Genomic DNA, 26,397 nt, shown 5'->3' with positions numbered 1-26,397 from the left:
CTCCCATGTGGGAGCCGGCATCAGCCAGCCGTGGGCTAGCCCACCACGCCTCAACAGAGCCCAGACCGTCCTGGTCTCCCGTGAGCACTCGGGTCCTCTGCCCTGCCTCCTAGGGCGTGTTAGCCGTAACTCAGGCAGGTGCTCTGCCCCCACGTGGGAGCCGGCATCAGCCAGCCGTGGGCTAGCCCACCACGCTACGACAGAGCCCAGACCGTCCTGGTCTCCCATGAGCACTAGGGTCCTCTGCCTTGCCTCCTAGGGCGTGTTAGCCGTAACTCGGGCAGGTGCCCCCACATGGGAGCCGGCATCAGCCAGCCGTGGTAGCCCACCGTGCCACAACAGAGCCCAGACCGTCCTGGTCTCCTGTGAGCACTCGGGTCCTCTGCTCTGCCCCCACGTGGGAGCCGGCATCAGCCAGCCGTGGTAGCCCACCGCACCACAACACCAGCCCGTTTCTTTGTGGGTTGTGACTGTGCTGTTGTGTGTAGCTCTGTTGTAGTGCTCATTTCTTGGTGTGTGAATTACCGAGTTGGTCTGTTCTGGCGGGAGTCATGCCACTTGACAGAGGTGGTGCACTCTGAGCGCTCTGGCACGAGGCCCTGTGGCACGCGTGCACGGGTTTCCCTGGGCGGAACTGCAGAGTCTTCATCGCTGCTGGACAGACCCTGTGTGACAAGTCCCTGCGAGATTCAGTGGCTCCAATCCCCAGTCTGTGTGCGTCAGGAACCCTGGCCCGATGCCGAAGCCGAGCCACTCGCGGAGGCTGGTCGGGGTGCTGTCCAGGGCTGCGGCTGCCTGGGGCTCCTCTGGGGTGGGCCTCTTCACCTGCGCTCAGCAGGTGCTGAGCCCTGGGGGCTGCCCCGGGTCCTGCCGCGGTGCCTTCCACACAGCAGCTGACTACCCTGCACGCCGAGCCCGCAGCCGTGGCCCCCAAGGTGCTCCTCCAGGTCTGGGCTGTCCCTGGGGCACAGGGGAAGTCACGGGTGTGGACAAGCCGTGGTAGGAGCAGCTTCCGCATCGCAGTGTCCCACGGTGATCCTGCCAGCGGCGAGCGTCCACGGTTTGCCTTTGCCGGGGTGTGGGCCGGCTTTTCAAGTCGTCAGGTGCATTTGAGTGGCGTCTTGTTGCCGGTGTAGACACGTGTGTGTGCACACGCCTCATTGGAGGCTGGGAAGGTGATGGGGTCCGCATCACTCACACTCTGTTGTCACCTGGGAGTGCGGCACGTGGGCAGACGGCTGCCTGGGCACGTGCTCACCGCCCTGTGCAGAGCGTTCAGGTCTGTGCGTGGCCGGCTCAGCGTCCCTGCTCTGGGGCCAGCCTTTGGCCGGACACTCGGGCTACGGCTTCCGGCCTCACAGCCGGGGGTCTCTGCTGAGGCAGCTTCTGGCAGCTGGCCGGCACCCACCACCGCTGAGCTGGGCAGGTGCGGGTGGAGGGTGACGGGTGAGTTGGCGCTGCGCCTGCTCTGCCCGTGCTCATCTGGGGATGGGGTTTTGACAGCAAAGGAAGCTGCCGGTCGTTTTCTGAAGACCAAACGTCCTGCGGGCAGTGTCCACCCGGGGCTGTGGCCTTCAGCGCCGTTGCAGGGGGTGGTGGGGATGCAGAAGTGTGGCTGCTGAAGACCTCAGCCACGCAGATCTGTGCCGGGCAGGTGCATTTTGTCCCCCAAGATTGATTGATTGATTGTGAGTTAGAGGGAGGGAGAGACAGAGGAAGAGGGCTTGCGTGTGCTGGTTCACTCCCCAGATGTCCACAGCAGCCAGGGCTGGGCCTGCTGGAGCCAGGAGCTTCCTCCGGGTCTCCCACGTGGGGGCAGGGGCCCAAGCACTTGGGCATCTTCCACTACTTTCCCAGGCCATCAACATGGCGCTGGATGGGAAGTGGAGCAGCCGGGACGTGAACCAGCTCTCATATGGGGTGCTGGCACTGCAGGCGGTGGCTTTGCCTGAAATGCCACATTGCCGGCCCCAGAGGAGCAGGTACATTCTTGATGGGACTTAGGTCACAGCAGGGAAGACAGGTTCCAGGTAAAAAATGGAACCAGGCAGCCAGAGGCAAAGCAAGTGGCCCAGGCTTCGTGTGGGGCGGGGTGATGGGGGTGGGAGCTCGACTGTACTCTGTCTCGGGCCACCTCACATCCGTGGGTGTTCCTGTTCCGTGGACCCGCCCTGATCCCTGGCGATAAGTCTCCGAGGGACCCAGCCCATGTGGGCTCGGGGCACTCAGCCTCCCTGTACTTTTGTCTTGTGTTCTGCTGGCTTTGACAAAACCACGGCGCCCAGACTGGCTCCCCACCCACTGGACAATGGTAACAACCGCGCAGCTCGGGCAGCTGACCTTTTGACAGCTCAGAGCTGGGCGTGGCTGAGCTGTGGCCGGGTGCACACTCGCCTTCTAACGGAGCTGGTGCCGTGCCTGTGGGCAGTCCTGGCAGCCTCGCCGTCTGGCTGTGGAGGGGCCGTGCAGGACCCCACCTGGCCACTGGCCCATCATGCCCCTCAGGGGTGCCTTGCCTTGCCCGTCGGCCCCAGGCCTGTTCCCGGCCGACTTGCTGGTGGGCTGTAGTTTGTGCTGAGCCAGGCAGGTTAGCGCACTCAGTGGAGAGCGCCGGGCTGCGGGAGTCTGTTCTGGGGACCCCCCACCCCTGCCTGTGCTGTTTGTTTGGGACTAGCTGGCCTGGCTGACTCGCCCTCCAGAAACCTGGGGGGGGGGGCAGAGCAGAGCGATCCCTGCATTTGAGGTCCAGGTCTCGGGGAGGGGTCCGGTGGTCTCTGGGCAGTGGCTCATCTGCTGACTTCCGGATGCAGCCGGAACGCTGCGTGTGCGTCTTGCCCCGCGCCTGGCCTCCCTCACCAGGGCCCCCAGTGTTCTCCAGGGGAACAGGTGACACAGAGCCAGGTGCTTGGTTTCTGGAGTTCTGAGCAAACGTCTCAGCGGAAGTGTCCCAGAGCTGTGGGCGGGGAACAGCGGGGTGGTTTTCAGTGTTCTGGCTGTCCAGGGAGCTCAGCCGGGAGAGGACTGGCCTGCCCTGCCCTCTGAGCCTCCCAGTGAGTGAGTTTATAAAAGCCAGCTTCAGTTGTTCCTGAAGTTCTTGTCTGTTCTGTAAATTAATAAACTGTATCGAAAGACAGCCCAGGAGGCCAGCGGCATAGCAGGTAAAGCTGCACTGTCTGCAGCGCCAGGATCCCACGGGGGTGCTGGTCCTGCCCCGGCCGCTCCACTTCCCATCCCGCTCTCTGCTGTGGCCTGGGAAGCAATGGAAGATGGACCAAGTGCTGGGGCCCTGCACCTGCGTGGGAGACCCGGAGGAAGCTCCTGGCTCCTGGCTTCGGATCAGCACAGCTCTGACTGTTGCAACCATCTGGGGAGTGAACCAGCAGATGGAGGACCTCTCTCTCTCTCTCTCTCTCTCTCTGTCTCTGTCTCTCTGTAACTCAGCCTTTCAAATACAATAAATAAATCTTTAAAAAAATAAAAAGACACCCAAGATAATCAGCTTTTCGCTGTGGGAAAGGAACTAAAGTGCAAATTAGCATAGTGAGTCGGGAGAGAGGACTCGACTCAGACACATCCCATCAGAGGTCAGGCTGCTGCCGGCGTCCCAGACTCCTCCGTTCCCAGCAAAGTCTCAGGCTGCTGGACGGCGCGTGTGCCCCGTGGGACGTGGGCTGGAGAGCGCTCTCGGCTGTGGTGTCCACTGTGGCCATGTGCTGTGCCGCCGGCACCGCTGTCTGACTTCACGGCGTTCTCCCTGCCTTTCTGATCACTCCCCGTGGCCCCGGCAGCCGCCAACCTGCTACCTTTTTTTTTTTTTTTTTTTTTTGGGGGGGGGGTATTTATTTATTTATTCGTTTGAAAGGCAGAGATAGAAGGAAAAAGAGAGAGGGAGAGAAATCTCCCATCTTCCATCCTCTGGCTCACCCCCCAGTTGGCTGCAATGCCTAGATCTGAGCCAGGCTGAAGCCGGGAGCCAGGAGCTTCCTCCACATCTCCCATGGGGTGCAGGGCCCAGCGCTTGGGCCATCCTCCACTGCCTTCCCAGGCCACGGCAGAGAGCTGGCCTGGAAGAGGAGCAACCGGGGCAGAACCAGCGCCCATGTGGGATCCTGGTGCTGCAGGTGGAGGCTTCCCCTTCTGCGCACAGCGCCAGCCCCGCCACCTGCTGTCTGTCTGCTGACTTGCCTGCTGTGTGTGTGGAAGCTCACAGCACGAGGGCCTCCGTGTGTGGCGGCTGCCTCTGCACATGGTCTTGGACTTCGTTCATGTGTGTCGGCACCTCATCTGTTTTCCTTTTTGAAAATTATTTTCATTGTATTTGAAAAGCAGAGAGGATAGAAGCAGGCCAAAGCCGGGATACCCAGAATCCGCCCAGGTCTGCTGCACATCAGTGGGGAGCTGGGCTGGACACAGAGGCAGCCGGACGCCCAGTGCACCGCTTCAGGACTGGCCAGCACCTCAGCAGGAGCGTGTGTGCGTGTGTGCGTGTGTGTGAGCCCTGCGTGTGTGTGGGTGTGGACACTGGATTGTGGGTGGGTGTGGACACTGCAGCGTGGATGTGAGTGTGCACACTGTGGCCCGTGTGTGGGTGTGAACACTGCGACCCGTGTGTGGTTGTGGACACTGCGGCCCGTGTGTGAGTGTGGACGCTGCAGCCCATGTGTGAGTGTGGACACTGCAGCGTGGATGTGAGTGTGAGCACTGCGGCCCGTGTGTGTGAACACTGGCCCATGTGTGAGTGTGGACACTGCAGCGTGGATGTGAGTGTGAGCACTGCGGCCCGTGTGTGAGTGTGGACACTGCGGCCCGTGTGTGGGTGTGGACACTGCGGCCATGTGTGGGTGTGGACACTGCAGCGTGGATGTGAGTGTGAACACTGCGGCCCGTGTGTGAGTGTGGACACTGTGGCACGTGTGTGAGTGTGGACACTGCAGCGTGGATGTGAGTGTGAGCACTGCGGCCTGTGTGTGAGTGTGCACACTGCGGCCCGTGTGTGAGTGTGGACACTGCAGCATGGATGTGAGTGTGAGCACTGCGGCCCGTGTGTGTGAACACTGGCCCATGTGTGAGTGTGGACACTGCGGCCATGTGTGGGTGTGGACACTGCGGCCCATGTGTGGGTGTGGACACTGCAGCCCGTGTGTGGGTGTGGACACTGCAGCCCGTGTGTGGGTGTGGACACTGCAGCACGTGTGTGAGTGTGAACACTGTGGCATGTGTGTGGGTGTGGACACTGTGGCTGTGTGTGGGTGTGGACACTGCAGCGTGGATGTGAGTGTGAACACTGCGGCACGTGTGTGGGTGTGAACACTGGCATGTGTGTGGGTGTGGACACTGCAGCGTGGATGTGAGTGTGAGCACTGCGGCACGTGTGTGGGTGTGCACATCACTGCATGCGTGTGAGCAGGGTGTGCTGGATCCGATCCTCGGCTGAGGGGCCTTCGCGCGTGTTGCGTGCACCCCGTGCACCCCGTGCACCCGCGCTGTCAGGAGCCCGTGATGGACTTGTAGCATTGCTTGCTTCTGGTGGAGGCCATCTGGTCGGTACTGGGCCTGCCAGGTTGCTGTGCTGTCCCTGGCTTGGCGCCGTCACTCCTGACAAGAAGCCGTCCGTGCGGCCCGGCTCCCTGCCCTGCCTGGGCTTTGCCGCGGCTCCCTCCTGGGCAGCCTCGGGCGCACGGCCTCCCACAGACTCGGGCCGACGGCCCCAGCCGTCCCCTTAGTGGTGGTTCGGACGCGGCTGCCCCGTGCAGGGCCTGCCTGTGCTGAGGCTGGGGGCGTCGGGCTCTGCGGGCCGAGCACTGAGCTCCTCCCTCCAGACCCTGGCCCGCGCCTGTCTTACTGTGCCTGCCGGAGGCAGCGGTTCCGCCTTCGCCCAGGCCCTCTGTCTGTTATTTTATTTGCTGTTTGTGGTGCTTTGGGGTTAAGTTGTATTTATTTATATCTGTTTATTGTTGGAATGGACTCATGGATTCTTTTTCAAATTTTTTAAAATTTATTTTCTTTTTATTTGAAAGCCAGAAAGAGAGATCTTCCATGCACTGGCTCACTTCCCAGATGCCCACAACATCCAGGGTGGACCAGAGCTCAGCCTGGGTGTCCACTGGTCCCTCCCAGGTGCTCATCGGCAGGAAGTGAGCGGAAGCAGCGGAGGATTAGCCTAGTGAGCCGCGGCGCCGGCCTAGGAGGGTCATTTCTGACCACTGTCCCTCCCTACTTCTCCAGGCCAGGGGACCGAGCTGTGGGGTCTGTGTGCAGATGGGCGCTCTGCGGTGGGTGGGGGGTCATTTCTGACCACTGCCCCTCCCCACTTCTCCAGGCCAGGGGACCGAGCTGTGGGGTCTGTGTGCAGATGGGCGCTCTGTGGTGGTGGTGGTGGGGGGTCATTTCTGACCACTGTCCCTCCCCACTTCTCCAGGCCAGGGGACCGAGCTGTGGGGTCTGTGTGCAGATGGGCGCTCTGTGGTGGGTGGGGGTCATTTCTGACCACTGTCCCTCCCCACTTCTCCAGGCCAGGGGACCGAGCTGTGGGGTCTGTGTGCAGATGGGCGCTCTGCGGTGGGTGGGGGTCATTTCTGACCACTGTCCCTCCCCACTTCTCCAGGCCAGGGGACTGAGCTGTGGGGTCTGTGTGCAGATGGGCGCTCTGTGGTGGTGGTGGGGGGGGGTCATTTCTGACCACTGCCCCTCCCCACTTCTCCAGGCCAGGGGACTGAGCTGTGGGGTCTGTGTGCAGATGGGCGCTCTGCAGTGGTGGTGGTCGGGGGGTCGTTTCTGTCACCAGTGCCGAGTGCGTCCCAGAGCTGCTGCCTGTCAGAGTGTGCAGCTGGAGTGTGCAGCCGTGGTTCCTGGGCCCTGTGCATCCTGCAGGGAGGGGCTGTCCTGTCCTGGGGGACTTGGAGCCGGGGGAGCATCTGACGTCCCCTCCCCTTTCCAGAGCAAGGGCTATAGGTGAGGCGTCTGTACCGGGAGGCTGGGGGCACAGGGAAGCTCCCCACATGTGCCTCAGCTGGGGACGACCCCTCGGTGCCGTGTGACACAGCATGCATGTGTGAGCCTGGGTGCCATGCAACACGTGTGTGAGCTTGGTGCCGTGTGACACAGCGTGTGAGCCTGGGTGCCATGCAACACGTGTGTGAGCTTGATGCCGTGTGACACAGCGTGTGTGAGCCTGGGTGCCGTGCGACACGTGTGTGAGCTCGGTGCTGTGTGATACAGCCTGGGGGCCGTGTGTTACAGCGTGTGTGAGCCTGGGTGCTGTGTGACACGTGTGTGAGCCTGGGTGCCATGCGACACAGCATGCGTGTGTGAGCTCGCTGCCGTGTGACATGTGTGTGAGCCTGGGTGCCGTGTGACACGTGTGTGAGCCTGGGTGTCGTGCGACACAGCATGCGTGTGTGAGCTCAGTGCCATGTGATATAGCATGTGTGAGCTCGGTGCCGTGTGACACGTGTGTGAGCCTGGGTGCCGTGTGACACATGTGTGAGCCTGGGTGTCGTGCGACACAGCATGCGTGTGTGAGCTCGGTGCCGTGTGACACGTGTGAGCCTGGGTGCCGTGTGACACGTGTGTGAGCTCGGTGCCGTGTGATATAGCATGTGTGAGCCTGGGTGCCGTGTGACACGTGTGTGAGCCTGGGTGTCGTGCGACACAGCATGCGTGTGTGAGCCTGGGTGCCGTGTGACACGTGTGTGAGCTCAGTGCCATGTGATATAGCGTGTGTGAGCCTGGGTGCCGTGTGACACGTGTGTGAGCCTTGCTGGCACCCCTGGGGCTTTTCTGCTTGTGCCTGCCCTGTCGCTGTCGGGAGCCACCTGGAGGAGGCTGTTGGCGTGGGGCTGGAGAGCTGGGCCGTGTGACCAGGGAACAAGCCCGGCTGGGACTGGAGGCGCTGGAGATGTTGCCATGCCGCCACGGTCTGGGCCAAGTCTCCCCAGTTTCCCAGGCAGCCGCACCAGCAGTACGCACACTCCTGAGCGCGGTGGGGGGAGGTCTCTGCTTGGTTGGCTGTGGGCGTCAGCCTCGCCCCGTCATCCCCCCACCCCGGCTCTCCCCGATCCTGTCTGCTGGCTGGGCTGTCCCTGTAAACTGATTGTCGCTGGTGGAAATACCGTCGCGTCGGAGGGAGCAGCCCTGACGCTGGCTCGAGGGCTCAGGCGCTCACCTCAGGGCTCCCTGGTGGTGGGCTTTGCACAGGTCTCCTGAGTCGGCAGGACCAGGAGCTCCCAGCTGGTGGTGATCCCCAATGCCAGACCGCGGTGCCGGGTGCAGCCGGCCGGAGCCCCGGGTCGGGCAGAGCTCGTGGGGTGTTGGTGAGGAAGGAGCGCCTCCCGCCCCGGCACACAGCTCGCTGGGGGGACTCCGCGGAGCGCTTGCGAGAGTCAGCAGGCGAAGGCGCGGACGGCCATTTCCTTTTCTGCACACTTTAATGAGGAGTTACATTGTGACACTGCCTGCATGGTTGCTCTCTGCAGAGGCCAACCCTTCAGCCACACTGTGGGAGTGCTCCACTGTGGCGGCTGGCGGCCACCCCCATGCCCACAGCTCTCTCGGCCACCCGGCCCGCCTCCTGCAGTGTTGGGGGATCTCGGGAGGGGCGGTGAAGTGGGTGCCCAGGGCCCAGCAGAGAAATCTGCTTCCTTCTCACCCCAGGCCAGGGTCCCAGGCCTGGACACACCCCGTGGAGCACGCTCTGTGTCCAGGGGCCGGAGCCTCGTGGCTCTGCTGCACTGAGTGCCTTCCTTGTCCCTGTCACGGCCTTGTACAGTGCGTGCACTCAGGAGCTGCGGGACACACAGGCGTCCCTGGGCTGCAGCAGGAGCCACGCATGTCTCGAAGGGCCTGCAGGGGGGCTCCCTAGTCGCCCCAAGGGTGACCCTGGCCAGGGCACAGGAGCTGAAGCGGCACCCCACGGGGGCCCCCGAGCGAGGCCTCAGACCGCGCTGCTCAGCTTCACCTCTGACTGCTCGGCGCTGTCCGGGACCACGGCCTTCAGGACGGCGTGGCAGAAGCGGTTCACGGCCGGCAGGTTCGTCTTCTGCTCCACGTACAGCCTCAGCTTGTCCCTGAAGGTCTCCCCGAGGAAGCTGTAGATGAGGGGGTTCAGGCAGCTGTTGGAGAAAGCGGCCAGGTTGACGATGTGGCCGGTGAGGGGGTAGGCGTGGCGGAAGGACTGGGTGCAGGGCGCGGCCCCGGGCTGCGCCCGCCGCAGCAGGTGCACACTGATGAACACGTTCTCGGGCAGCCAGCAGATGAAGAAGACGAGCACCACGGCGAAGATCATGCGCAGGGCCTTCTGCCGCCGGGGCCGCAGCCCGCGGTGCCTGTGGGCCCTGACCAGTGCCCGCACGATGAGGGAGTAGCAGAGCCCGATGACGGCGAAGGGGATGACGAAGCCCAGTGTGACCTCCAGCCACTGCACCTCCCGGACGTCCGCGAAGCAGAAGCAGACCTCCTCCGTGTGCCGCAGCTGCACGGCCGTGAAGGGCACCAGTGTGGCCGAGACCGCGGCCATCCAGATGAGGCCGCAGCTCAGCCTGGCCTGCTGCTTGGTGCGCAGCAGGCCGGCGCGCATGGCCTTGGCCAGCGCGATGTAGCGGTCGAAGCTCATCCAGGTGAGGAAGAAGACGCTGCTGTACATGTTGATCTGCAGGAAGAGTGACATGAAGGTGCAGAGCACGGCCATGTCGTAGTACTGCTCGTGCAGGTTGAACACCTCGATGAGCGAGTCGGCCACCAGGACCAGGTCCGCGGCCGCCAGGTTGATGAAGTACAGGTCGGGGGCCGTCATCTTGTGCCGGAAGCTGATGTTCACCACCAGGATCAGGAGGTTCCCCACGAAGCCGATGGGGAAGAGGAAGATGGTGTAGAGGCAGGAGAGGAACAGGCCGATGGCGTACTGCTGGTGCTCCGAGAGGCCCGTCTGGTTCCCCAGGGCGGCGCCCGGCACCGGCTGCGACAGGTTGAGCTCCGCAGAGGTGTCGTTGGCAGCGGCAGGCTGCATGGTGCCCGGATGGACCTCACGCTGTGCCGCTTTCAGGATTTGCCAGAGGGGTCGGAGAGATCTTTAGACAGCGAGTCCATCTTCAGGCAGAGAGGGGCTTCTCGGAGGGGTGAGCCGCACATTGGTACCAGGAAGCGCGTAGGGGTGAGCACTGCGGCCGTCTGGGACCCCCGGTGCCGGTGCTGGTGACCTCGGGCCGGCAGGGCCGTCTGCCCTGTTCTGAGCTGCGCCCGGACAGCCTCCCGTCGTGGAGCACCTGTGAGGAGCAGAGGGGAGAGGATTCCGTCTCTTCTTTGGGGCCAGGCTTTTGTCACAAATTCTAGGAAACTCCTTGTTTGAGGGCAGAGAGCGAGCTCCAGTGGCTGGCTCCCCCCTCTCCCCCAGAAGCCCGCGACAGGGGCCAGGAGCCCGGTCCAGCTCCCCGACAGGGGAGCCATCACCGCTGCCCCAGGGTCGGCCTCAGCAGAGGAGTCAGGAGCTTGGGCCACTGGGCCAGGCCCTGTGTGGGGCTGTGGGCGTCAGCCGCGGCGCCGAGGGCTGCCCCAGCGAGGTCTGACAGCTGGCCCTGGCCTGGCTCTGTGGCGAGGTGACGGTGTGACGTGGGAGAAGGGCTGGGCCGGGCCTTGTGCAGGGGAGCAGGGGGAATGCGGGTGGGAAGCAGCCTGTGCCCCAGGCCCTGTGGAGCCGGAGTGGAGTGGAGGCGAGGACTCGGGAGAGGAGGGAAGAACCGGCTGTCCTGGAAGTGGGGGTGGGGCTGGCATCGTGTGATGGGACCTTCTCGTCACCGCTGGGCGAATGCTGGCGCTGCATTCGGAGTCGAGAACGAGCGAGGGGGGAGGAGCAGAGTGGGGCTGCTCCCACACCCAGCGCCACCATCAAGCCTGCCGGGCTCCGCCATGCCATCTGCAGCGTGGAGCCTGGGCCCCGAGCCTCCCGCAGGGCCTGGCCGGGTGTGCGTGGTCCTGCCACTCCCCCGATGGCTTCCCCGTGCACGGGGCAGGGTGCCCCACCCCTGCCAAGAGCTACCCCAGACGCCGACCTGCTGTGCCCTTGTGGCAGGTTCTTTCCCCTCGAGGTCGTGGGGGGCCCACACCCGTCCCGGCAGCTCTGCCTGGCGCTCCTGGGGTTCTGTGTTCCGTGTTCGTCTTCCGGAGGGACCGTCCGTGACGCTGAGGGGCTCTGGCTGTGGTTTCTCCATAAGAGGATACCGAGTCCTTGTTCTGCTCTTTAAATGTGAAATTGTGGGAGCAGGAGGCCCAGCTGAGAGGAAGCTGAGAGCAGAGACCCTCGGCCCTGGGCTGTGTGGAATGGGCCGGGGGGAGGGGCAGCGAAAAACGCATCGCTCGTTCCTTCCTGTGGCGGTGGGGTCTTTCGGGAGCCCAGGGGGGTGCGGGCAGCGCCTCAGGTCCTTGTGTTGTGGTCCCACTGCTTGTCCCAGTGGGCTGTGTCTGGGGCGGGGGGCGGGCATAATCCCCCTGCACGTCTGGGTGCGGGCTCACAGGGGGCGCCTCCTCCCCCCAGAGTGCCCTGGCACTGCACACCCGTGTCCTGTCATGAGCCCTGGCAGGACCAGTGCCTCAGCGAGACCCCAGGGTGGGGACCAGGTCTTACCTGTGTCAGGCTGGGTGCTGCTGGCTGTCCGCACTTCAGAGCCGCCTCTCTCTCCGGCCCTGGGTCTGGGTCCTGCCGGGCTGGAGTCGCACCTGTAACCTCACTGCAGGTGGTCCTGTGCGGGACCGCTGAGCAGAAGGACCCCCAGTGGCCTGCTCTGTCTGGCCCCGGCTCCTGGCTCTGGCCAGCACTGGCCGCCTGCTTTTATAGACTTCCCAGGCCAGCCGCCTGGCTCTCACAGGGCCACAGGGCGCCTCCGTGCGCGGCTTTAACCCCTTTTTTGCTGGCCCTTTTTCCTGCCGCCTGTGGCCGCGAGCACAGTCCCAGGAGAGGTTTTCCGGGCATTTCCCTGCCGCAGCTCTTTCCCAGTCTGAATGCTGTGGTGGGCGTCGTCCTGGGGAGAGGCTAACCCGTCCTCTCGGTGACATGGGCGGAGCACTGGGTGTCCTAAGTGAACACAGTAGCGTGTGAACAGCACGTAAACAATGTAGCTCATGAATGTCACAGATATCTGCAAAGAGAAACTTCAGCCCAGGAGACAGAACATAGGTTTGGCAGAAGCCCAGGGATTGGAGTTCTGCCCTGAGTGTCCTCATGGGCTCCCCGGCCCCTCCCGGCTGCCCCGGAAGCTGTGTGAGTGCACCTGCTGCAGCGCCTGGGAATGAGGGGTCTCCCCACGGCCCCAGGGGCCGACCTGCCTGGCCTTGGCTGCCTCCTCCAAGGGCCCCACCCTCAGCTTTGGCACCGTGGGCCAGGCTGCCCCAGGGGATGGAGGAGGTCCCTGAGAGGGTGTCGGGCAGCCCCAGACCACAGCCGGTGTGTTACGCTCGGTGTACCCGCGTCGTGGAGCTGTGAGCTGGCGTGTGAAGAGCACGGTGGCTGTGGCCCAGGCAGGCGGCTCCCGGAGCCCCCGTGCGCTGCTGCTCTGCCCAGCCCCCTGCCGCCCTCTGGGGCAGTCCTGTGCCGGCCTGTGGTGTTCTGGGTAAGGGTGATTTAAAGTCTCTGATAGGGATTTTGGGGCATGCACATGTTTTTAGGCAGAAAACACGGTGCTGTTTTATGGAAAATCACTAACGTTCGGAGTTCCGCCCGCGCAGGAGGCCTGATTCCAGGGTGTGCTGCTTTTTTTTTTTTTTTTTTTTTTTGAAAGATAAAGTAGAACACGGGTTTGCTCTTAGAAATGCTGTGTTTTTAATGTAAGAGGCGTAGAGACGGAGAGATCTCCCATCTGCTGGTTCACTCCCCAGACGTCGGCAGCAGCCGGGGCTGGGGCTGGGGCTGCAGCGGAGGCTGGGAGCCCCTTCCAGGTCTCCCGTGTGGGTGGCAGGGACCCAGCCACTGGGGCCACCCCCTCTGCCTCCCAGGCCGTGCCTGTGCAGGAGCCGGAGCCAGGGCGTGGACGCAGGTGCCCCGCGCGGGATGCAGGCGCCTGACTGCTGGGCGGATGCCCGTTCCCTCGGAGGCTTTATGAAGCCGGGAGGGTTTCAGCATTAAAATGCCCGAGACGGCTTTGAAAGAATGAGTCATGAGAAAATACAACTTCCTCTTGAATTAAATAAATAAAATAAAATTTCAAGCCTTGAAATAGCCAAGGCATGACATGTAAAAATAGCTGGTCCCCGCTCTCGCCAGCCTGCGCCTCACGGCTTCCTCCCCTCGCACCCAGGGTGCCTCCTTCCATGCTCTCGCTCTCCAGACCCGGCGTGGCCTGCCGTGGGGGGACACGATGGGCATCCTGGCCCCGCCGGCGTGTGAAGCAGCGAGGCCCCGGGTGCGGCCCGTGCTGTGTGCGCAGAGTGCTGTCCCGGGCCGTCTCCCGGAGAGAAGTGTCCCTGCGGCCTTGTCTCCCAGCTCCTCCAGAATGAGGAACTCACAGTGCTGGGGGGGCCTGTGTGGGAGCCCCCAGCCAAGTGCTAGGGGGGAGGGGTGTGGGAGCCCCCGGCCAAGTGCTGGGGAGTTGTGGGAGTCCCCGGCCAAGTGCTGGTGGGGCCTGTGTGGGAGCCCCCGGCCAAGTGCTGGGGAGGTGTGGGAGCCCCCGGCCAAGTGCTAGGGGGTGTGGGGGAGCCCCCCCAGTGCTAGGGGGAGGGGTGTGGGGGTCCCCGGCCAAGTGCTGGTGGGGCCTGTGTGGGAGCCCCCAGCCAAGTGCTGGGGTGTGTGGGAGCCCCCCGCCAAGTGCTAGGGGGTGTGGGAGCCTTCAGCCAAGTGCTAGGGGGGTGTGGGAGCCCCCGGCCAAGTGCTAGGGGGGTGTGGGAGCCCCTGGCCGAGTGTTAGGGTGTGTAGGAGCCTTCAGCCAAGTGCTAGGGGGGTGTGGGAGCCCCCGGCCGAGTGCTAGGGGGTGTAGGAGCCTTCAGCCAAGTGCTAGGGGGTGTATGGGAGCCTTCAGCCAAGTGCTAGGGGGTGTGAGAGCCCCCGCCAAGTGCTAGGGGGTGTGGGAGCCCCCGGCCGAGTGCTGGGGTGTGTGGGAGCTCTCAGCGGCTGCTGGCACCATGGGAGAGTCCTGGAGGAGCGCACCTGTGGCAGCTGGAGCTTCCAGCTCCAGGACAGGGAGCTGCACTTGGAGCTCCGCCCGGGGAGGCCGCCTCGCCCGCGTTTAGGCTGGAACTCCAGGAGGGGCAGCTGAGGGCCTGGTCCATGTCAGCCCCACCACCAGCAGCGCCGGACTGTTCCCCGCCCCCAGCACTCAGTTCTGCTTCTGTCTGTACGGTCAAGCTTCCGTGCGCTCTGTCCAGGTGCCAGTGCCCTCTCGCTGCCGGGTGGCCCCGGACGCACTCTGGCTTTCTGTGGCCACAGGCTCCCCCGGCTCCGTGTGTGTAGGTTCTGTCCTCACCGCATCCACACGCACAGGGCTCAGGCAGTGCCAGTGCTGGGTGCAGGGGCAGAGCTGGTGGGGCCGCTGGTGGGGCCTGGGGTCCATTCCTTCCCCCAACCCCAGTCAGATCAGAGTCTGTCTGTCTGTCTGTCTTTCTTTCTTTCTTTCTTTTTTTTTTATTTTTTTTTTATTTGACAGAGTTAGACAGTGAGAGAGAGAGACAGAGAGAAAGGTCTTCTTTCCGTTGGTTCACTCCCCAAATGGCTGCCACGGCCAACGCTGCGCCGATCCGAAGGCAGGAGCCAGGTGCTTCCTCCTGGTCTCCCATGCGGGTGCAGGGCCCAAGCACTTGGGCCATCCTCCACTACACTCCCGGGCCACAGCAGAGAGCTGGACTGGAAGAGGAGCAGCCGGGACTAGAACCCGGAGCCCATACAGGAGGCCAGCGGCGCAGACGGAGGATTAACCCAGTGAGCCACGGTGCCTTTTTCATTCTTTGCCCCTCAAATTATATTTATTCAATTGAGAAGTAGAGAGAACAGAGACCGAGACAGACAGGGAGCGTCCATCCCTGGGGCTGGGCCAGGCTGAAGCCAGGAGCTCCTTCCAGGTCTCCCACGTGGGTGCAGGGGCCCAGCGCTTGGGCTGTCACTGCTGCCTCCCAGGGTGCACATCACTAAGGAGCCCCACCAGTGTCTTAGCTGCTAAGACCAAACGCCCTCCCCGGAGGCTGTTTAAACCTCTCGCAGTTAGCAGCTTTTGTTTAAAGGAAAGATCTTGCGGCTAGAAAGAAAAAATTTTGAGAACCACCATTCTGTATGCTTATGGTTAGTTTCTTTTTTTAAATTGATTTTTATTTGAAAGTTGGAGAGAGAGAGAGAGAGAGAGAGAGGTCTTCCATCCGCTGGCTGGTTCACGCCCCAGTTGGCCGCAACAGCCAGGGCTGGGGCAGGCCGAAGCCAGGAGCCAGGAGCTTCATTCGGATCTCACACATTGGGGCAGAGGTTCAAGGATTTGGGCTTCCTCAGGCCACAGCAGGGAGCTGGGTGGGAAGTGGAGCAGCCGGGACTCGAACCAGCCTCCATACGGGACACAGGCGACCGCCTTACTAAACCACCACGTCCCAACCGTGGCCCCTGTGGTTGTTTCTACGATGATTCCTTTAGCGGAAAAACTGGAAGCCCCACGTGGTTAGGTGCCCCAGGTCCGCCTGCTTGTCTGCCTTGGTTCCAGAACCAGCCATTTGTCCGAGCCACCAAGCACCCGGGCCTTGGAATCCACCCGTCTGGGCCTGTTGTGCTGGCTTTGGCTGTTGCAGTCCATTTTCCGCTGCCCCGGGTCCACTCCGTCCTGGCTCTGGGTGAGTGTCCCTGCCACAGCTGTTAGAGACAGGGAGACATTGGTGACAGGAGCCTTGCAGACTCTGATCTCAGCAGGGTGTGGCCCAGCTCACCCCACCTCCTGGGAGAGCCCTGAGGAGGAGGAGGCGGGGCAGGAGTGCCCGGGGACAGAGCTCCTGCAGGCCGGCTGGTGTTCTGACCCTCAGCTGCAGTGGAGACCCAGCAAGGGCCCACCTGTGTATTAAGGCTGAGTCTGCCCCGTCAGCCCAGGTTACAGCTGCCAGAGGCACTGTGCTTCCTGCGAGTCTGACGGCTGGCCACAGTCCACTCCTGGGCGGGGGCCTGGGCGGCCCGCCAGCCATGTTCACCTGGAGCGGTCACTGCCCCGGCCTTGTCTGGTTTGGCTTCCTCGCCAGCCCCTCTGCACCTCACTGGCACATTGGCTGTAGGAAGGAGTCGGAGGTAGAAATGACACATTGAGGGGGAGAAAGGCAGTGGTGCATTATGGGAGCTGCTGACTGCATAAGACCCGGCCATCTTCCTTCTGGAGAAAGTGCGGGTGTGCAGACGCAGTGAGTGGGGCGTGGGGTCCAGGCGTGGGGATGCAGTGAGCGGGGTGCAGAGTGTGGGTGTGTGGACGCAGTGAGCGGGGCGTGGGGCCCAGGCGTGGGGACGCGGTGAGCGGGGCGCAGAGTGTGGGTGTGTGGACGCAGTGAGCGGGGCGTGGGTCCCAGGCGTGGGGACGCGGTGAGCGGGGCGCAGAGTGTGGGTGTGAGGACGCGGTGAGCGGGGTGCAGAGTGTGGGTGTGTGGACGCAGCGAGCGAGGCGTGGGGCCCAGGCGTGAGGACGTGGTGAGCGGGGTGTAGAGTGTGTGTGTGCGGACGCAGCGAGCGAGGCTTGGGGCCCAGGCGTGGGGACGCGGTGAGCGGGGCGCAGAGTGTGGGTGTGGGGACGCAGTGAGCGGGGTGCAGAGTGTGGGTGTGTGGACGCAGCGAGCGAGGCGTGGGGCCCAGGCGTGAGGACGTGGTGAGCGGGGTGTAGAGTATGTGTGTGCGGACGCAGCGAGCGAGGCTTGGGGCCCAGGCGTGGGGACGCGGTGAGCGGGGTGCAGAGTGTGGGTGTGCGGACGTGGTGAGCGGGGCGCGAGGTCTGGGCTTTCCCCGTCTGCCTTCTGATTCCTCCCAGAAACCGCACACGAGTCCACAAGAAGGAGGAATGGGATTTGGGCTCTGTGTGTGTTTCATGTGTCAGTGTTGGGGCCTGTGGGGGCCTGTGACAGGTGGAGCTGCCCCGCCCCACGACCCACAGAGCTCCCGGAGCCGGCCTGACTGTGCACTGGGGCAGCCGGCAAGGCTGCCTCGCCGCCGCGGGGCTCCTCCCACTGCTGGTGCTTTTCTGCTGATGGGTGATGGCCTCAGAGCCCCAGTGGTGGTGACGAGGTTTTAACGGGTAAGCCCTTGGGCGTTCGACCCGTGGTACAGACTCCAGGTCAGCGGGCGGCGTGTGGCATGGCGGGTGAGGCCACCGGCTGCAATACCGGCATCCCACGTGAGCGGCCGGGGTGTACCCTGCTAACGCGCCTGGGGAAAGCTGCAGAAGTTGATCAAGTACCGGGCTCCTCACCTCAGCCTTGGCCGTTACAGCCAAGATCTGGGGAGTGAATCAGTTCATGAAAGACTTCTCTCTCTCTGCGACGCTGCCTTTAAAATAAATAAGTCTTAAAAAAAAAAGAGAGAGAGATGCCAGTTAGGCACTCTGGGCCCTGTTGGAGTACCCAGGCTCAGTACCAGGCTGCAGCTCCCAGTTCCAGCGTCCTCAGTGCACACCCTGGGAGGCAGTGCAAACGGCGGCTCCGGTCATTGGGTCCCTGCCAACCACGTGGGAGACCTGGCTTCAGCCCAGCCCCACCCGGGGTGTGGGCACTGCGGGTGTGAACCCGTGGGTAGCAACTCGCTGTCTCTCAGAAACAAACAGAAGAACCGCACGAATGATGAGCCCTTGTTCTGGGCAAGATCACGGCGCCCAACCCTGCCAGCTTTGACGGCTGCGCTGGTGCTGCGCAGGACCTGAGCGTAGCCTGGCCGCGCGGGGACCGGGCGCCGCCTTTATTTTCCCAAGCTTCTGTTCCATCACCTGGCGGGAGCGCTGGTCTCTCGGCTTCCGCCCAGCACAGACCCGGCCTCTGTTCCCGCCTCGCCGCGCTGCCCAGGCAGCTCCCCGGGAGGTGACCGTCGGCCCGGTCACGGTGCTCTGCTGCGTTCCCTGGGCGCGTGTGGGCTTAGCCGAGGGCTGGCGTCTCCGCAACTCCAGAAGGACTCTGTCGCTTGGCAGTGTGGCTGTGCCCGGCAGGTGGGCCCTGGGCCTCAGCCCCTCGTCGCCTGCACCTGCGAGTGAGCCGCTCCAGCACGCGCAGCAGGGCCAGCCTGCAGGGCCGGTGCAGGGTCAGGGTGGCCAGGGAGCTGGCACAGCTCTCGCCACCCAGGAGCAGCTCCGCCAGGTTCATGAGGAGCTCGTCCCTGGGGGAGCCGATGTCCCCCTGCAGCTTCAGCCCGGCCCGGCGCAGCAGCGCGGCGTTGTAGAGCAGCCTGCAGACAAGCATGTTCAGGGCAAGAGCTGGCAGGACCGGCCAGGCAGAGGCCGCGTCCCTGCGGGGCGGAGTGGCCTGCCTGGCCGCTGGGATGGCCTGCAGGACACAGCACCCCAGCTGCAGGACGAGCCCGAGCCCCAAGCCCAGGCTGAACTTCATGATCTCGTACTCGGGCCAGGCCGTCAGTGGGTCCAGCTGGCACAAGGTGCTGTCATGGAGCTCCCCCGATGTGCCCAGCAGGGCCACCAGCACCAGAGAGCTGCAGAAGGCACAGCCTAGGACGGCGGCCAGGCCCAGTGCAGGCCTGCGGGCGCCCTGGCCCCCCACGCGCAGGCAGGACGAGGAGCCAGGCCTTAGGAACAGGACGCACATGGCTGCCTGCAGGTACTGGCCGTTGAAGTAGCAGAGGTTGGAGAGGAAGGAGAGGACTCCACAGCCCAGGTTGGTGGTGAGCAGGTAGTCGGGCCTGCCGGCGGCGCTCAGGGACAACAGTGTCAGCAGAAGACTGGTGACCGTGAGGCCCAGGAGGAGCAGGCTCGGGGCCCCCGGGCTGGTGCGATCCCGGATCAAGGTGGCCAGGTTGAAGAGCCCAGTGGCCAGGCTTAGCGGAACAAACAGAGCCACGTAGACCTGGGTGCACCTGGCCACGACGCTCTGGGAGGCGATGACGTCCTCCACGGCCGGGGACACCTGGCTCGGGTACCGGATCCAGGACATGTTGTGGGTGCCCATCTCGGGTGTCACCAGCTCTGCAACAGAAGCACGTGCCGTGGTTGTCACAGGGGACGTGAACGCCAGCTCCCTGAGCCATCGTTCCATCCCAGAGGGCCCCTCCCCCCGAACGTTAACTAAGCAGTGGATGTGGCTGGGGAATTGACGACGGTAAACGGGAACCCTCCTTCAGCCAGCGCAGCTCCAGGGGAGGCCCGCAGTGCACACAGTGATTGCCGTCGCAGACAGACCGGGAGTGTGCATGCGGGGCAGCCAGCTCTCTTCCTGAAACATAGCCGCCCTCGGTGCCACTCTGTGCCTGCCGGTGACATCGCGTCCGCCACTGAGCCGGCCCTCCCCGGGCGGCGTGCAGCCCGCAGCCTGGTCTCGAGGCCACCGTGCCGCGTGCCGAGCTGCCGCACACACCGTCACCCCTCCCTCTGCTGTAGCTGTGCCTTTAGAGCCCTCCAGAGCTCTGTGTTGCCCGAGGGTGGAGAGAGCTGCGTCCGGACGTGTGGTCGGAGGTGCGGCTCTTGGGCCTGCGTCCTCGGCCCCTTGTCCCCAGACGCCTTGTCATGTGACTTCACACCTGTCACCAGTATCTCTTTTTAGCTGTGGCTAATCTAAAACTAACTCCCCCTTGGTTCTAAAATTTAATTTTTATGTTTCTTATATCTCAAGGTTCTGCTTTTTTTTTTTTTTCCAAAGTTTTATTTATTTATTTGAAAGGCAGAGTTGCAGAGAGGCAGAGGCAGAAAGAGAAGTCTGGGTCATTCCCCAGATGGCCACAGCAGCCAGGGCTGGGCCAGGCCAGAGCCATCAGCATCCTCCGGGTCTCCCACGTGGGTGCAGAAGCCCAAGCACTCGGTCCATCGTCTGCTGCTTTCCCAGGTGCATTAGGAGGGAACCGGATCAGAAGTGGAGCAGAGGCCAGCGCTGTGGTGCAGCAGGTTAACGCCTTGGCCTGAAGCGCTGGCATCCCATTTGGGTGCTGGTTCTAGTCTCGGCTGCTCCACTTCTGATCCAGCTCTCTGCTGTGGCCTGGGAAAGCAGTGAAAGATGGCCCAAGTGCTTGGGCCCCTGCACCCACGTGGGAAACCTGGAAGAGGCTCCTGGCTCCTGGCTTTGGATCGGCACAGCTCCAGCCATTGCAGCCATTTGGAGAGTGAACCAGCAGATGGAAGACTGCATTCTCTCTCTCTCTCTCTCTCTCTCTCTCTCTCTCTCTCTACCTGTTTCTGTATAACCCTGCCTTTCAAATGTAAGTATTGGCTGTTACACCTGAACACGTGAGGAGCTGAGTTCAGAAGTCACTTTGGCAAGAGTTCTCTTCTCCAGAGAATGTTTGCTTCTGCTTCTCTGAGGCCCCTGGCAGTCCCCTCCCACTGCCCCTGCACGGCCCTGGTTCCCTGGGCGTGGGCCGGGGGCCCACCGTGCTCCCCTCCCACTGCCCCTGCACGGCCCTGGTTCCCTGGGCGCTGCGGAAGCAGTGTCCACGGGGCTGGACGTTGCCTTTCTGCCTGGTGGTTCCTGTCTTGTCTTTTCTTTTTAGATTACTTATTTATTTACTTCTAGAAGCCACCCTGAGGTTTAAAAAATGTTTTAACTGATGTTCAGTGTGTAAGGAAGTGTACCGTTGCCTGAAGTGGGGGTGCAGGGCAGGCCGGCTGTCCCTGGGGAGCGGGTCCTGGCTGCTGTACTGAGCACACGCATGGGGTGCAGGGCAGGCTGGCTGTCCCTGGGAGTGGGTCCTGGGTTCTGTGTTGGGTGCTCACGTGGGGTGCAGGGCAGGCCAGCTGTCCCTGGGGAGCAGGTCCTGGGTGCTGTACTGAGCACACACATGGGGTGCAGGGCAGGCTGGCTGTCCCTGGGGAGCGGGTCCTGGGTGCTTGTGTTGGGTGCAGGGCAGGCCGGCTGTCCCTGGGGAGCGGGTCCTGGGTGCTGTGCTGGGCCCTGTGTGACTGTTGCCTCCGCAGCCGGGAGGCACGTGGTCTGCTCACGGCTCTGGTCTGACAGTGAGCTCTGATGTTGTCCATGTGCCCGCACCGCAGGTGATGAGCGATCCCCGAGACACGTGTGGCTCGGAAATTAAGATGGGTGAGCCAGCCGAGAGGAAGTGGCTGGGAGGGAGCGTTCCGTGGGCACACTGGGAAGAAGGCTGCTGGTGCTGGCGGCACTGCGCTGCACCCCTGCCCGCGCCGGCCGGCTCTGCCTGGAGCCTGGGCTGGGGCCGGCCCTGCGCTTCTGGGCCCACCGGAGGGGCTGCCGCTGCGCCTTCCTCGGAGCTTTGTCCCGGGGCAGATGGAGCCTGCTCGGAGCATGGGGCCTTGGCTGCTCTCCCCGGACTGCGCTGTCTGGGTGGGCGACAGGCCGGAGTCTGGGTGTCCCCACCTGTGCGGCCGGCACTGCGACCTTACAGCAAAGGGTTCTGGGGGCTGCTGCTCGCCCCGCCCCGCCCAGGGTCACCTTCACGGGGCTGCCCCGGGGCTGCCTGCCCTGGCCCTCAGCGCTCCCCTTTCCGGCCTGGTGCCCTCCACGTCACCTCCTAGTCCAGGGCTGAGCGCCGCTTGGAGCCTGGGGTCACGACAGCCCTGCTGGGCAGGCTCAGCCGTCTGCCCACCCCCCGCCCCTGCCCCACTCCTTTCTTCCAGCTGAAGGCGCTGTGTCCCCTGCCCCGCGCTCTGGAGTGGGGCTGTGCTCTGGGGGCTGAGCCTGGACAGGCTCTCGGGTCTGGCTGGGCCAGGCGGGGGTGCTGGCTGCTGGCTGGAGCACCGTCAGTGTTGTGTCCACCCCAGCAGGTGGCGCTGGGGTGACCGAGTCAGAGAGAGAGGCCATTTGCTCCTGGCTGCCCAGCGCATGGTACAGTCAGGACCAGAACCCAGCTCGCCTGAAAACCTGCACTTTCTCAAAGCGTCGTTCCTCAGAACTTACGTACGATAGAGTGACTGTTCTGTGCACATCGTGCAGGGTTGTCCACCACCCCTCCCACCTGCGGCACGGCCCCCGTCCCGTGCTGCCCCGGCCGGGCGGGTGCTGCCGGATCCTACAGCTGTCGCTCTTCCAGGCTCTCACGACTGTGGAGCTGTTCCAGTCCGCCTCTGCAGGGCACGGCACGCTGGACGCCCACGTGTGCTGTCGCACGTCCAGGGGTGGTCTGCAGAGCTGTCCTGCGTTGTTGCTGTCACACCGCACTTTAAACATGTGTAGACAGGTTTCTGTGGGCGCATGTGCTCCCTCTGTGGGGGCGTGGCTGTGTGCGGCTGCCTGGGGGAGGCGGGCAGCCCTGGGACTCCCTGTGAGGGACTGTCCCCCACGGCAGCCCTGCTGGGCTCTGGGAGCCACTCCTGCCACAGCAGCCCTGCGTCCCCGGCCCCGGAGCCTGGTGGTGTCAGAGCAGTGGCGGCCACGCCTTCCGGGGGCCTTCGGACTGGCTGCTTCCCAGGAGTCAGAGGCGGGCATGGGGCCCAGCAGTGAGGGCTGACGGGTCCTGGATCACACGGAGGAGTGGGCGGGCCCTGCGCCCTCCCCTCCCCCGCGGAGGGCTGAGCTGTTGTACCCTGCTCTTGGCTCTGACAGAGTTTCTGTCCCAGTCTCTGTTCCACACACTGGGGTGGCAGATGAGTCAGGTGTCACCTCCACGCAAGTGGTCGGCTGGGCTGACCGGGCCGTGGGCCGCGGGTGTGGGGAGCTCCGGCCGTCTCAGCAGACGGTGCACCCTGTCTGCGCGTGTGCCGGCACCCGGGTGGCTCCTGGCCTCCCTCCACTTGTGCTCCGTCCTGGCCACTTCCGGGACTGTTTTGAGTGTCTTTTTTCAGGGTATTGGAAAAAATAACCTCACTGAAGTGAAAGGATAAGTGTGGCTTCCGTTTTGCTCTTCCTGTGTATTCCAGGGAAGTCACATGTGCTCTCTGTGTCACGCACAGATGTGCGCACGCACGCAGACACTGCAGACCCGTGAGTGGCTTCACACACGAGCACTTCCCTCCAGGAGGCCTGGGTAGTGGGGAGCTTCAGGCGGCGGTCAGTGGGCCTGGCCGGGTGGGGGACCGCCTCCTGACCCTGAACCCAAGCCTGTGGCACACCTTTCCCTCTGCATGGGTGAGGACGTCCTGGGGACCCCCATGAGACACCCGTGACCTTCCTGCCACACGCCCTTAGCACCAGTGTTCAAGGTGCTAACGGGTGCTCTGTTTTCATCCAGACACCGCCTGCCCCTGGTGGAAGCAGTCCCACCACCCCGGCTGTCCAGAGGCGGGGCCGAGGGGTGGGCCAGCAGGAGTGGACAGACCTCGGGCCGGAACTGGCCAGGTGTCTATGCCCAGGTCAGGGGATGTGTGTGGAGCAAGCCCCCCGACTCCAGCCCGTCCTCCAAAGACCAGCCTATCAGAGGCTGGCCCGGGGCCTGCCTGCTTGAACTTGCCCCCCCCCCCCTTCCCCTTGAGCTTCCTCCCAGGCTCTGCCCGGCATCACCCTCTGGGCGTCTGGGCTCCTGACCCCGACCCGCCTCCCCCTGCAGGCTCTGTGCCCAGGGCGGTGTCCCACACAGGCTGCTGTGACGTGGCAGCCCCGGCCTTAGCCGCTGCACTCCCCGTCTCACCAAGGCCTGGCAGGCTGCTCCCGGAGGGGCCGGCGGGGCCTGGCCGGCCAGAACTCACCTGTGCTGGACTCCGGCTCCCTGGCGGCTTGCTGGAGCCCGGGCCTCCTCTCTGCTGCCGGCACTCCTTCCCTGCTCTGGGCGCAGCCAGGCGGGCACAGAAACCCTCAGTTCTCTAAGGGACAGGAATCTGGGCTGCAGCCATTCAGACCACACAGCTGCATTTGCAGCAGTCTTGGGTCTGCCCATGTGACCCAGAAGCATTCGAATCAGCCCTTGTGGGGAGACGGAAAAAGTAACAGGTTCCCAGTGCCTGAGGCCCGGCGGCTTCCTCCTCCTCCTCCTCCTCCTGCGCCCGCAGCCCCTCCCAGGAAGCAGCCGCTGTCTGCCTCTTCAAGTGGGCCCTGCGGGGCGGGGTCTGACAGAGCTAAGCCACCTCCCCCAGCAGAGGCCTGGGTTTAGTGCCTGGCCCCCAGGGGGAGACCCGCATTGAGTTCCAGCTTCTATTCTTGGCCTGGCCCGGCCTCTGCTGCTTTGGGCATTTGGGGCGAACCGTTGGATAGAAGCTCTCTCTTTACCTAAATGTCTCCCTAATCAATCTTCAAAGTTAACAACAACTTAAATAGCGGGCCCTGAGCTACCCCAGGAGACTTCCTCCTCATGACCCTGCAAGCCAGGCCCTGGCTGAGCTCTCCCACGCCGACACAGCTGTCAGGCCAGACCCCAGTGTCCGTCCCCTTGGCCTTGCCAAGAAGGCCGCACGTTTGGTGGTGAGACAGCCCTGGCGGTCCCGGAGTGGCATGGACCAGCTTGCTTTCTGAAGGAGCCACGTCTGCACGAGGCTGCTCCTCGGGCTGAGCTGTGGGGGCTCGCACAGCGCCCAGTCCAGCTCTGGTCACTGACTGTGCCCGCAGAAACTCGCAGGAAGCCACGGGTGCATCTCCCGGAGCCCTGGCCGTCCGTCCTGACCGCGTGCTCCCGGCCCTGCTGTCGGCCGGCGTTCGCCTCCACCTCCTGAGTCTGCAGCAGAGCTGGCCTGGGGCAGCCTGCCCGGGGTGTCAGGTGGTCCAGCTCCTGTGTCTGCCCTGGCTGGACCCCTGCCAGCCACCTCCACCTCGCAGCTGGACCCCCGTGCACACGCCACACCCGCTCCCCAGGTGCCTCAAGGACCCGTCCATTGCCTCCTGCTGGGAGCGAGCACTGTGCTGTCCCGCCCCCCCAAGGCAGGTGCACTGCACCCCTACCAGGTGCAGGCAGGTTGTGCTAAGGAGGGGAGGACGTCAGCTCCACTGGGGGAGGGGAGGTGAAGCGTGCAGGACATGGCTCCCTGTGGAGCCCTGGCCAGCAAGCACTGCTCCCCAGCCCGTCCCCTCCCCCACGCATTCCCTGGTCATCCAGTACTGTCCCCCAGCCCGTCCCATCCCCCACACATGCCCTGGTCATCCAGTACTGCCCCCCAGCCCGTCCCCTCCCCCACACATGCCCTGGTCATCCAGTACTGCCCCCCAGCCTGTCCCCTCCCCCACGCATGCCCTGGTCATCCAGTACTGCCCCCCCAGCCCGTCCCCTCCCCCACGCATGCCCTGGCCAGCAAGCACTGCCCCCCCCCCCGAAGCCCGTCCCCTCCCTCGTGTGCTCCTCCGCGTCTGCAGTCCCGTGTGTGAGATGCGTGGTCTCTTATGGCCCAGCCTGCCGTGCTGGCACAGTGTCCCTGGGAGCACTCTGCTGCTGGCCTGGTGCCCTGGGGCCGCCGTCCATGGCACGGGCCATGCTTGTACCTGTGGCCTTCCTGGCCCTGCTGCTGTGGGGCGGGGATTGCTTCGTCTCAGCCACCTGTGGTGTCTGTGTCAGCTGGGCCTGGTGGCCCTGGTGGGTGTGCTGATGCGGGCACGTGTGGGTCCTTGTGCCGGGCCTTTCGGTCCCCCTGCGAGGTTTCCAGGTGCTTCAGCTTTGCGTTGTGTCTGTGCCTCCTGCCCCTGCTCCTAGTTGCTCTGTCTTGCGCCCTCAGTCATGCTTGGCGGACACTGGCCCAGCCCTAACCACGAGCCCCGCTCCCTCCTGGGTCCACGCACCTGTTGGGTGGTCCTGTGTGCAGGCGAGGCGCTGAGGAGGGGGCAGGAAATCGTGTCCTGTGCCTGGGCCGCGCGGGGCCTCGTGGTTTGCATCACGCGGTATTACTGGTGTTATTACTGGTATTACTGGTTGGGGAGGAAGTGACAGTGGAGTGGGGTGTCCGGGGGCACTGTGACTGAGATGGGGCCGGGGTCGGAGCCGCAGAGGGAGGCAGGCGCCGCTCACTGCATCCTGCGCTTGTCTTGGTCGACTGGGTTTAATTTGGGGTTCAGTCTGCTGGAGCTTTCGCCACCCTTCCAACAGATGGCCCTCGGCGCGGCCACTCTGGGCCTTTGCCTCCTCCCCGTGCTGGTTTGGAGCAGAGGGGCCAAGCCAGGGAGGAAATGAGGAAACAGCTTTATGCTCGTGCCCGACAGGTCCATGGGGAGAGGCAAACTCCCGAAGCCAGGGTGGTGCAGCCGGTTAAGCCGCCGCCTGCAGTGCTGGCATCCTAGGTGGGCGAGGGTTCGAGTCCTGGCTATTCCACTTCCAGTCCAGCTCATTGCTATGACCTGGGAAAGAGCAGAGGGTAGCCCAAGTGCTTGAGCCCCTGCACACACGTGGGAGACCCAGATAGAGCCCCTGCCTCCCAGCTCTGGCCTGACCCAGCCCCACTGCAGCCATCTGGG

The 26,397-nt window shown here is 63.8% G+C and overlaps 3 protein-coding genes across 4 annotated transcripts in view; 1 reads left to right on the top strand and 2 right to left on the bottom strand.

Moving 5' to 3' along the window:
• CHLSN (cholesin) overlaps positions 1-26,397 on the top strand; it is an 88,937-nt gene that overhangs the window by 35,597 nt on the left and 26,943 nt on the right. The gene's annotated exons all lie outside the window — the stretch shown is intronic.
• GPER1 (G protein-coupled estrogen receptor 1) lies at positions 8,405-11,990 on the bottom strand. Its single transcript, XM_008253365.4, has 2 exons — positions 11,615-11,990; positions 8,405-10,259 (listed from the first exon to the last, which is right to left on the bottom strand). Exon 2 carries the CDS (start codon positions 10,001-10,003, stop codon positions 8,933-8,935), a length of 1,071 nt encoding a protein of 356 aa, XP_008251587.1. The 5' UTR covers positions 10,004-10,259; positions 11,615-11,990; the 3' UTR covers positions 8,405-8,932.
• On the bottom strand, positions 17,753-24,006 carry LOC100347962 (uncharacterized). The gene is made up of 2 exons (XM_002724169.5): positions 23,718-24,006; positions 17,753-19,100 (listed from the first exon to the last, which is right to left on the bottom strand). The coding sequence occupies exon 2, from the start codon at positions 19,081-19,083 to the stop codon at positions 18,043-18,045; it is 1,041 nt and encodes a 346-aa protein (XP_002724215.1). The 5' UTR covers positions 19,084-19,100; positions 23,718-24,006; the 3' UTR covers positions 17,753-18,042.

This window comes from Oryctolagus cuniculus, chromosome 19 (genome assembly GCF_964237555.1).
Source record: "Oryctolagus cuniculus chromosome 19, mOryCun1.1, whole genome shotgun sequence".
NCBI classification, from domain to species: Eukaryota; Metazoa; Chordata; class Mammalia; order Lagomorpha; family Leporidae; genus Oryctolagus; species Oryctolagus cuniculus.
The sequence above is the reverse complement of the archived record's forward strand: the minus strand, read 5'-3'. Positions and strand labels throughout refer to the sequence as shown.

Bases quoted from the DNA above. Each gene is read 5' to 3' on its own strand.
- GPER1 (XM_008253365.4), bottom strand. From the start codon at position 10,003: ATGCAGCCTGCCGCTGCCAACGACACCTCTGCGGAGCTCAACCTGTCG.
- LOC100347962 (XM_002724169.5), bottom strand. From the start codon at position 19,083: ATGGGCACCCACAACATGTCCTGGATCCGGTACCCGAGCCAGGTGTCC.